The sequence below is a fragment of the Diadema antillarum genome, unplaced genomic scaffold, assembly GCF_040938485.1.
Source record: "Diadema antillarum isolate AM-2024a unplaced genomic scaffold, OU_Dant_1.0 seq00000102_RagTag, whole genome shotgun sequence".
NCBI classification, from domain to species: domain Eukaryota; kingdom Metazoa; phylum Echinodermata; class Echinoidea; order Diadematoida; family Diadematidae; genus Diadema; species Diadema antillarum.
The window spans coordinates 706437-718501 of NW_027271189.1; the positions used below are offsets into that span (position 1 = coordinate 706437).

At 36.8% G+C, this 12065-nt stretch overlaps 1 protein-coding gene across 3 annotated transcripts in view; it reads left to right on the forward strand.

Moving 5' to 3' along the window:
* The window catches only part of LOC139726858 (guanine nucleotide exchange factor DBS-like), a 198950-nt gene that overhangs the window by 132838 nt on the left and 54047 nt on the right, over positions 1 to 12065 (forward strand). For all 3 annotated transcript variants that reach the window (XM_071637853.1, XM_071637851.1, XM_071637852.1), the window contains 2 exons: positions 6272 to 6540; positions 8028 to 8142. In XM_071637853.1, the coding sequence (XP_071493954.1) occupies positions 6272 to 6540; positions 8028 to 8142 (384 nt within the window). The remainder of the gene's footprint in view (positions 1 to 6271; positions 6541 to 8027; positions 8143 to 12065) is intronic.

The following is a 12065-nucleotide window of genomic DNA, read 5'->3' on the forward strand; positions in this document are numbered from 1 at the left end:
GAAGAGGAAAGATAATGGAATACGCCCATACCACAAAGAGCAATACGGAGGGGAGATATTATGAGAAAGGGGGAAAATATGAACAAAGAGAAAAGTTTCAGAAGATCAAAGACAAAGAGCGAAGGAGAAGATCAAACATCGATGACAGCAGGAACTAATTATGAGACAAACAAGCAAAAGCTAAATTTGTCTGAGATGCTGCTGAGTAAGCCCTGGCAGTTATTACATGTATGTGGTGCCTTTGGACAAGGCACAAGTGAGGCAAAAATTGAGTCCATCACCAAAATAGCGTCAAAACTTGGCATTCATCGAGTAAGGACTCCACGGAGGCCCGGGTATCCTGTTATTTATCGCTCCCAATTATGATCCTAATCCGCTTGTTTTTCTTGCATCACCTCACCGCCTTTTTCACTGTCTTGACATCAGATTTTATGTACCTTGTCCTTGAGAATCTTGTAGCACTGATTACGATTTACAAAAGAAAATCCCTTGATGAAGCGTTGATAAGTTAAGCACAGCTTTTGACCTTATCTTTTGCCATCTACTTCATTTCTTTTGTTACCTAAATGATCTTGGATGGTGATGGAGTTTGTTTAGTTCTTGAATTAGTGTCAACCATTACTTCATAAGACTTGCTAAACAATCTTTGCTTATGAAAGGAGTCCTTACCTCTCAGCAGCAGGTAATTGCAGGGTTTTTTATTTCATTTTTTATACTATATTGTAATTGAAAAAATACATAGTATCATATATATAAGGTAATGTGCATAGCCAGAGCTACAATTGCAAATGAATTATATTGACAATAGTTTAAAAATTGGAGATATTGATTGAGAACTCAATTACTTCTTTAGTAATCATTAATTATTGATAAAAGAAGCAGTGAATATGCTCGAAATGAAAGTACAAATATGGTCTATATTATCAGGAAATTAAACAATTCTTAGTCGTATTAGTTATCAACTTAAAATGACACTAGTTCTAGTTCTAGTGTCTAGCTTCAACCATGAAAGAAGCATGATAGAGTCTCTGTAATGTAACATGTCCTCATCCAGTCAGTGGGTCTTAATTAACCTGAGGAGGGAAAAAAAAATGTATTCTCTGGTTTTCTCCCAGCTATGTAACAACTCAAAGTTGTTGCAAAGTTTGCAGATAGATCATAACTACTTCTTCCTGTGTAGTTTTTCCCTCCTGACAACCAAAAACCACCTTCCCTTGTTAATCGTCAGTTTTCTCATGATAGTACCTAATACCTTAGAACACAGCCCACAAGTCGCTATGTTATAATTGAAACAAGGCGTGTTGTTTCCGGCAAGTATAATTGGTCTCTTGGTGGTGGAAAGTCCTTGTAGAATGGAAGCTGAGCCAGTGTTCAACTTGGACTGTGTCTAATGGAAATGGGTTACTTAGCATCGCTAAGTAGATAATATTTGTGGAATGTTGGAGAATCCAGGGGCAAGCAGGATCAACTACGATGTTCCAGCAGCTGATCATAGAATATGTCTTCTTGTTATTGGCAGACTTTTTAAAGATGTATGATTTCTGTCAATCAGTTATTTGCAGAACTGTATCTATAAAGCTGTAAATGAAGAAGGAAAAAATAACCATAATAATTAAAGGGGCATAGTCCCGGTAGTGTAGATGGCGCTGTTGATGATACTGCCGATCATCGTTAGCATTGATACGAAGATTACCGAAGTAGAGCTGTCATCAAGAGTAAAGTGCGTAGGTGTTGCTAAGTAACGTTGCCTTTGTTGTCTTCTCTGCGCATCGCGCAGTCTGTAGTAATGCCAGGGTGCGTGCATATGTGCTTCTTATTATGACATCACAAAAGAAGTTTGCTAAAGCTGTCATCCCCCTCAGCCGAATCATGAGCCGAACTGTGATCGGACCACTGACTACAGTGAATCGGACTTCTTCGGACTCGGGAAAGTGGGCCAAAGCGTAAGCGCCAAAGAGAAGTCGAGAGCGTAGGTCTCTATAGGAAACTTGCGCCGTGCGCCCGCGTACGCATTTGACTAAAACACGGGGACCATGCACCTTTAAGATACAATTATCATTGAGAAGCTGCTTGATATATAATAATAATAATAATAAGGTCTTATTTACCCAGGGTAGCCTCTTCAGCGTTGCCACTGTTCTACCAGAGGGCCCTGCTATTATTATTACCCTAGCGTTGCCAGGTACCCATTTATACACCTGGGTCGAGAGGGACACAGTGGGTAAAACATCTTGTCCAGGGACGAAAGCACTGGGCGGGATTCGAACTCGGGTCCTCCGATCGGGAGTCGGGAGTCTTATCCACTATACCACAGTGCCCCCCATTTCACACAAAATTGGAGTGTGAATCACACTATGCTATTTTGTGTAGCACAGTTACAGAAGCAAAAGTGAAATATGTAATATGAGTATGTTTTCATTTTTGCAATAAAGGTACCAGAAATGTAAGCCACAAGGATGATTCCAAGAAGCTATCAGCCGTGTTTTACATGTAGCAGAGAATCAAAACCTAAATTCTACAGTTCTTATGATGCCACAGGCAGTTGTCAGTTTGTTTGTTGTTTTTTTTCTCATTATGGCTCTTGTATCAATTTCCTTTCTTCTGGGAATTTCCAAGCAGTTTTGAGAAAAGGAGGGTACAAACATTAATCAGTAGGAAATGCAAGAGAGAGAGAACAAAAGAAAGGAAAGTTTAGCATTCAAAAGATAGAGTTACAGAAAAAGACAACATTTCTCAGTAGAGATATACATGTGAATATGGTGACACCTACTATAAATTTGGCTTGAAATTGCAAAATTTGAAATGCATGATTACAGTGGTGTGATGATAAATCACACACAAAACAATAAGAATGAAATGGTACAATGTTATTCCTTTGTGTAATGATTTCAGCATTTCTTTCAAGTGCCACGAGATTAATCCTATCATTCTTATCTTGAGTCTACACAGCAGCTGTAACTTCAAATTCTCAGCATGTGAAGAATTTTAGGTGTAGAGGACATAATTATCATTTTAATGTGCTTAAAGGACAAGTTCACCTTCATTAACATAAGGATTGAGAGAATGCAGCCATATTAGTAGAACACATCAGTGAAAGTTTTGAGGAAAATTGGACAATCAATGCAAAAGTTATGAATTTTAAAAATTTTTGTGTTGGAACCGCTTGATGAGGAGACTACTAAGGCTTGTGATGTCATATGAGTACAACAGTATAAAGAAAATGTAAAGAAAATTCAACATATTTTCACTTTTTTCGCATAATACAAGAGCACTTGACTTGCCTCTTTCTATAGGCAATGGAAATAATATTGCCCATAACATACAGTGTATGTCAGTAACGAGTCAAGAGAATGTGTACTTTTTTCAAAAGGTGAAATTTTGTGAAATTTTCTTTATATTTTCCTTATATTGTTGTACGCATGTGACATCATACACTGCAGTAGTCTTGTCATCCAGCGGTGACTGCACAAAAACTTCAAAAATTCATAACTTTTGAACGGATTGTATGATTTTCCTCAAACTTTCCATGATGTGTTCTACTAATATGCTACATTCTTTCAATCCTTATGTTAATGAAGGTGAACTTGTCCTTTAATGTGCTGAAAGCTTATCAGACCATTTTTTAAGAGACAAATACTGACTCCCAGCTTTAAACAATCATTTCTTCCTTCCTGGTATGTCTTAGAGAGGATCACATTTCACTTCCCGGAGTGATGTCTCCCGCAGCAAATAACGTCATTACTCAAAGTGGCAATTTCCTACTTAAGGAGGGTGTGATGCTTCAAAGGAAATCCTAGAAATATTTGAGTATTCCCATTAAATGCTTCGAGAGAGCATAGCTTGTTAACCTGTTCCCTACGGGAACCTGGTGGCGTGTGTATGAAGTCCATGGGGATTTCAGAATTCAGCATGGAATGACTAAAGTAATAGTAATAGTCAATAGAGATTTTAATGACCTATTGCAGTTAGTGGTTTGTGTCGAATGAAATTTGAGGAAACAGATTTAATTTTGCTTGTTCATACAAATTTGAGGAAACAGATTTAATTTTGCTTATTCATACAAATTTGAGGAAACAGATTTAATTTTGCTTATTCATACAAATTTATTATATTTTTCATCGACATATACATTTTACTATTGATTGTTACCCAACTCTCATATCAACCAACGCATAAGCATTCAATAACTTTCCCTTTTTTAAATGAAATCTAAGATAGATGTCCATATTTTCTTTCAGATAAGTGTAAGTTTATCAATTTAAATGGCAAAGGCAAATTTTAAGGGGAGTTGATTAAAGGTTCAGAATTTTGACCCAAAGTCGTGATTTTTTTTCTTACAAATCAGTGGGAAGCAGTGTAATCATTGACACATTCCCTTTTTGATCTGGGCTTGTGCTTTGCTCATGGTATCACTATTTTGTGAAAGCATGAAAACTTTGAAATTGAATAAAATTCTCTTTTTCTTTGTCCCAACTCAATGATGCTCCACTCATCCTCCATTTGCTTTACTCGTTCATGAATTAGAAAATAAGCATGATTATGAAGTTTCTAGTTTATCAAAATATACACACTAATAAGTAATACAGACCTAAAGTTTGCATGTAGCTATTGTGCAATTTCGTGTTTGTTTGTTTTATCCATGCAGGCCTAGTGAAATCCTCCATGCCCGCCCCCCCCCCCCCCCAAAAAAAAAAAAAAAAAAAATATCAGTAATTTGTTAGATATGACAGTATTTGTGACTTCTACAAGTATGATATGTTTTAGGTTTTCCACAGGGGAACAAGTTCTATGTTAGCCAAGTGTTTGTTTCTACTCGTAATGCCTCAAATACTGCCTTACACTGTCATCAGATGAAATGCAAACACCAAATAAAAACAAACAAACAAAAAAGAGTAAAATAAAGCCCAAAAAACAACAGGAAGCCCCCTTGAGTAAACATGTTGTTTTTGCACACAAACTCATTAAGAGAAAATGAGTTAGTTTTCCTGTTTCTCTGAATCCCGATTATAGTTTCGTGACCATATCACGTTTAACTCGCCCCCAGGGAAGGAAAGGCGAGTCAGGCGAGTCAATTTTCGGGGAGGGTAGGGGATATGGGAGGGGGGTATGATGGGATGGGATATTTCATTTGGTTTTGATGCTTTTGGTCTAGGGATGTCTGCTTCTTGTAGTCCCTGGGAATTAGTAACGAGGCCAATTTGTTTCCTAAATCAACCTGTTTCCTCTGCACATATGATTCTAGGTAGCGAGGCCGTCAATCTGGCCAGTTTGTGGTTTGTTGGATTACTCAGCAGTATGCTGATATGGCCAGAATCACTTTAGAAGTCTTCTAAAGAAGTATGTTTCTTAGAATCAGTACAAAGAAATGTAGGAGATACAGTTTAAAATGTGTTTCGTGGTATCATAAAATGGAGGTTAATAGTAGTGACTACAGCTGTAGACGTGATGTAACATGCACCTATTTTCATTTCAGGTCTGTGCAGAAGAATCAATGAACTTCAGCTTGTGGCACTATTTGCATGAACTTCTTGCAATCAATCACGTTCTTGCACATTATAATGGAGTGACAACATTGTACAGTTTAAAAAGCTGCATTTGCTGTTTTTGGGGTTTTTTTTTTTTGGGGGGGGGGGAATCTTTTTGACTCTCTAGGCTTCATCTGGGCAGCATTTCATAAACTTGTCAGGTACTGACAACTGTTTTAAGCTACTGAAATTCTTGCATCTGATTGGCTGAGAGCAAATTTGTCAGAGAAAATCAATGACAACACTGGTAACATGATTTGTTCCTCATTGGAACTTTTTTCTTTTGTTTTGTTTTAATACATTATGCTAAGTAGAAGATCAAGAAATATTCAAGTAGTTATGAAAACTTGCTATCTGTTCTGTAGATACAGAAGTCTGTCATCCCTAGGACTATATGCAGAGCTTGTGCAAAACCAGAGATTTCGTGTGCATGAAGCTTTCGCGAATTTCGCGAGGAGCCAAGATTCGCGAAAGTAAAATGCATGTGAAAGTTTTTTATCTGCACAATGCGTTGAGTGTCAGTGGCAGTTCATGAAAGTTCCATGTAGAGAAAAAGGTTGTCTGCTCCTATTCGCAAAAGTTTCATGCTGCGACTGTGTCTAGTCTTGTAGTAATGCCTTTTAATTTCAGTGAAAACACCTTTCTTAAATACAAACGTAAATATTGGAGAGTTCGCCAAACACTTTTTAAATGACAGTAGCATCAATACTCTTGTGTTTTGATCTTTGTCCTTCTGTGATGAATAGGCCATCGAGAGGTTTGCGAGTAATTGTCGGGAGCGGTCGACGACAGTCCGTGCCCTTACAGAAGAGCTGCAGGGGACCGAGATGCCAAATAATGCGGAGAGCGCCACCATGCTGCTAATCGACCAGCGGAAGCGTCGGATGGAGGTGAAGGAGGACCTAACGTCGGCGGTCAAGTACGGTCAGACGCTTCTGAGCTGCCTCAGGAAGACCATGGGTGATGGTCAAGAGAGGAATCCGGACAAGCTACTCACACAATGTGCAATAGAAAAGTAAATGACCACTCTGTATTTTCTCTTCTTTTCTATCCTTTTTATAAATTTGTACTCTATAATTAATACAGCTTTTCTGTTCTTTTTCATTTGCTTAGTAACGCCCATATGAAGTGCTGTAAAGATTTTATTTTGTTATTATTATCATTATTGTTATTGCTATTACTATTATTATTATCATTATTATTTATTATTATTACTATTTTTTATTATTATAATTATTATAATTATTATTATTATTATTATTATTATTATTATTATTATCAACATTATTATTATTATTATATTTATTATTATTATTATTATTATTATTATTATTATTATTATTATTATTTTTTTTTTTTATTATTATTATTATTATTATTATTATTATTATTATTATTATTATTATCATGATCAGTAGTAGCAGTAGTAGTAATAGTAGCAATAGTAGTGGTGGTAGTAGTATCATTCATCATCATCATCATCATCATTATTATAATTGTACGACTATGACTATCATAATTCAAAACTGAGACTGAATTGATATCACTATAAATCCTCGTTGAGATGCCTGAAATGAGATTAAATGCAGTGTGTGCTTTTCTGTAGGAAAGTTGAATCCCAAATTGGAAGTACTAGGAAGCCATGTTGTCACCTCACATGTAGCTGATGATTGAATGTTAGCTTTCCATCTTGGGTGAACTTTTTTAGCCATTTTTTCTGTTTTTGTTTGAAAGAGTCCACATTGTGTTATTTCTGCAGTGCAGTTTGAACCACTGCCTTCAGACTGCCAAAATCAGCGTTAGCAACTTTCCTGGTACATCATAGCGACAAGAAAGAAGGAGAAAAAGAAAATAAGAAGAAAATGTTGCTGCACCCTTTCCCCATCCAGTCTTACTTTTAAAAGCTTTTCCTCCCAGACTTGTCTCAAAGAGGAAGCTTTTGAAAATCTTTGGCAAAAAGCTTTCTTGGCACTGCCCCTCAAAAAGATTCTGTTTAAGATTTAGAAAAGTTATTTCAAGAAGCTTTTTGGCAGTGTCACAGTTTCCTCGATATCCTTCTTTGTATTAAAGGGAAGTAATAAGCCTTGTCATTTGCTTTGTGTGTTTTTCATTACAGAAAGTTTGAAAGTAGTTGATTGAATGAAATTGTTATGGTGTTGAATTCAACATAATGATATGATTTAATTATTTCTTTTGAAAACTCGGACCAATTGAGTTTCTGTAATGCATTCCAAATATTTCAAAATCTGTGTAATGCTTTGTTAGAAATACCATTTAGTCTCCCCCATGGTTCATGTTGGAGTTGATTTTGTTCACAGGCAACTCCTCCTTAACCTTTTTTTAAAAAGAACTTCTATATTTGCATACGGCTAATGGGCGATTTAGCATAAAATGTCATGCCCTATTTCTGTGGGTTGTTTTCATGCGTACATTTTATGTGTGAAGATACAGCTAAATTTTTCTTTTCTTTATTTTTGAAATGGTCTTCTTGTCAAAAATCAGATTATTGGAAGAATTGGAAGGATTGGAGAGAGAGTTTGACGACACGTGGTGCGATCACGAATGCCGGTTAATCTTCTGCCTCAAAGTTCGCAAATACGAAGAGGACTTCAAAGCGGTGAGTTTGCGTGCTCTTTGAGCTCTACCCAACTTCGCAATTGTGCGATAATTTCAATTGTGCATTTTGTGAGTGCCGATGCTGTCTTCTCATAGTGAGACTATTTCAGACAGGCATTCTTGTGTCAGAAATCTATCTTAAAAAGAAACTTATCTTAGTGTGAAATTAGAAAAAATATTCTGGAGCATTTAGTTGCTGTTCCGGAAATCCTGATCACTTGGCATGGTTTGGAGCTTTGGGATGTTGATTTCAAGGAAACTAGTGCAGGTTGGACTGATAAGTATAAGTTCACACCATCTATGTGTGTTATCTTCTGAAGTGAATACCATCCAATAATTAGGTCTGTCAGTCAGGTTCAGTTACTGCAAACATCAATATTTTCGCGTGATTAATTTTTGGCACTGAGCGGCTCAAAAACGTATTCATGGGTTGTTGAATTTGAGCTGCGCAATTATCAACCCCTTTCACAATAAGCAGAGAAAATTGTGAAGATATTTTTGCAGATTTTGGAATTCGCACCAGCCAAAGGTAGCGCAAACTACATGAAAATTGATGTACCGTGAAAATTTTTGCATTTACAGTATGATGTAACAGGGCACATTATAATCCATTGCTTATGCAAACTGAGTGGGTTCAACACAAGTCTTAGGAATTATGAGAATCTTGAAGGGGATGGGTTCAGTATCATCATTTTTCACGTGAGTTTGTCATCCTGGAAGGACTTGTGTACTCTAAAGGTGGATATTTTCGCGTGCCAAATTTCTCACGCTTGGCCGGGTAAGAAGAGTTTCACGTGTTTTTAATTCCGCGGAATCAAGACGTCAACTACTGGAACATACGGCAAGCAAAAATATTTGTGCGCTTCTATTTTCGCGCTAGCTTCTGGTTGCGCGAAATGCGCAAAAATTTCAACACCGCGAAAATTTCCACTTTTACAGTACATACATGCATTTTATGTACCGTATTTCTTCCTTGCTACACATGTCTGCATTGATTTGATACAAGTTGTATCGTACTGAGGCTGCAAATTTCTGGTCAGTATAAAGTACATAGGATACTGTGAAGAGGCAACTGTAACTTATTTATAGTGGAGTATTTTGACATCAGCTTGGCTCTGGTTACTATGCCAATTTTTCAAAGCAGGTGATGAAATTTTCAAAATTCATCATTTTGATAGTCTGGTGAAGTGTGTGTGGGTTTTTGTGGGACAAATGTCAGAGTGGTTAGCTGAGGAAGCCAGTCTGTGAGTCGACTTCCCTCTCTTTCTGCACAACTTACCGTTTCCATGGCAACGGATGTTTAGCGCTGAGACAGAGGACAATTTGTATATATTCCTCTCTCAGTAGTGGTTACCTCGTTCTGCTGATTCATTAACTAACTCCCATAAATTAAGGACAGTGTGGTTGTTTTAATTCTTGAAGAAATGACGAAAGGCATGCTTGTGGTGAGGTTGCAGATTAAACAGATTTCCATTTGATAACTGTCTGTTATGAAAGTTTATGAGGGTTTATAAATGAACAATGCAGATAAGCTTGGCCGAGTTTCATTTCAGGCCTCTAGTGACTTTTTATTGCACATTTGATATCATATGAATCGGTGAGAGCACTGGTAGAGTGGGTTTAGCTCTGGATTCTTAAATAAGTAGAGGGCCTGGGTTTGGATCTCACCTGATACAATACATCCCTGAACAAGATGTCCCCTTTGACCCAGAAGCATGAATAATACTTGGCAAGACTTGAGAGCTAATAATAGAGGCATTTATCTCACGGAGAAAAAGGCATGCACCATAGAGACAACCCTGGGTAAATTACACACTACATTATCATTAAACAGTAATCGCAAACAGAGACTGAATTCATCCTTATACATTTAGCCCCATATGACACTTACATTTTAGGGGGAGCAGAATGAGGTTTCAATTTGTTACTGTAATTAGCTATTTTGATCTACAAAAGCTTAATTGAAACCTTCCTCAGTTTTTCAATGAATAATGTCTTCAACTCTTTGAAGGTTATGATGTGATTAGAAAGTCGACATAAGCCATCATACCATATGGGCTGATCACACGGCAGAGACCAAACAAGATATGCAACCTCTGTTGGTCTTTCAATCTTTGCAACTCGAGGCGACGTGAAAGCCGGTCTAATGAGAAGCTTCTTAAAAATAAGTACTTAAGTGCTTTTAGTATGAAGCTGGCAGGGAAATTCCCTACTGTCCAGTCCCTGTGGTTCATGAATACATTCACAAGCTTTGAGGCTGTCAAGGAAGTGCAAGGGAATGTGATGCTTAGAGGTATTAGTGATTGTAGGGACATTGAGAGAGCAGAACTGTGTATTTCTGAGAAAAAAAAAAGTAGGAGTTTGGCCATTATTTTCCCCCGTCCCTTATATATCATGGAAATGTTCTGACATGCTATGCATTTGGTTTTGGTGTCCCAAAGGAATCTTAGGCACTGCTTTACCAGATACGTGACTCTGTTTTAATAGGGTACTGTAAAACTGGAAATTTTTGCGGTGTTAAGATTTTTGCGCATTTCGCACAACCAGAAAATAACAGCACACGAATATTTTTACTTGCCATATGTTCCAGTAGTTGATGTCTTGATTCCGTGGAATTAAAAACACCCGCAACTCTTCTTACCCGGCTGAGCACGAAAAATTAGTCATGTGTAAATATCCACTTTTACAGGATGTCTCTTTGTGTCATGTATGGAAATTCTCACATACATAATTCATTGATTCAGCAAGTTCCTGTTATCTGTTAGTTCAACTGTTAGGTAAGTAGAATGCATTACTTTTGCAGTAGCATTGTAAAAAGGAAAGAAAAAAGATTGTCTTCAGTAAACTGGATATTGTCTCTTCTAAGTCGGTTGATATTTCTTTGGAATTTTGTTCATGATTAGTCAGAATGCATCATTTTAACCTGTTGGAGACGAGTCCCGAGTATACTCAGGCAGGTGGGAATGGAAAATTCATTACTACAAAGTCAGCTAATCCTCAACAGGTTAAAGGGATGGTACAGTATTGGTGGAGATGAGAATTGGGCTTTTAACTTTTTGTGAGATATCAAGAAAACACTTATGATATAGTACAGAACATACCATTTTAAGAGGAATTCAAAGTTTATTTGATGAAAATTGGGTTTTGAATTACTGAAACATCCAAAAACAAAGTAAAACAGAGCGATTGTGATAAAGTGTGGGTCCCATACTTCATAAGAATCGCTCTTTTTTTGATATCTCAGCCATTCCAAAACCAATTTTCATCAAATAAACATTGAATTCCTCAGAGAATTACATGCTCTTTCATATTTCATATTTAAAGAGGTTTCTCATTATCTAACCAAAAAATGTTAGAAACCTGAAATTAGGTCTCAACCAAAACTGCACGATCCCTTTAAGATACCACTAAAGTGCTTGTTGTGCTATAGATTACTGGATGTATGATACCACAGCAAATCAAGACATAAACAAATAATTGCTCAACTCCTTCAAAGTGGGAATGTAGTTTATTTGGACCTTTCGTAGAGGAAAATGAAACAATGTCAATTTGTTTATCTCAAGGGACTTGAGATAAACAAATGTTTGGGAAAATAAGAATCATGTACCAGTTTTACAGCTCTTATAAGCCTTATATTAGATTGATATGTGAGATTAATGCTAATGTTAGATTTTGGTAGGTTTCTGAAAGGTGTTATGAACATGAAATGCAATTCCTGTGTGCTTTAAGATGTGGGCATGATGGCAAAGTCCATAGAAAGAAGCTTTAAGCTACTTGTATGTGATGCATTTTTAGGAATAGAAATCCTGTCTATTAATTCTTTGTGACATTATAGCTGCGTTTATCTAACTTGTGAGAGAGAATCATGTTTCAAAACATGTTCGGAAAGGTGTTTGTGGACGTGGTTTGAAACGTGATTTTTGG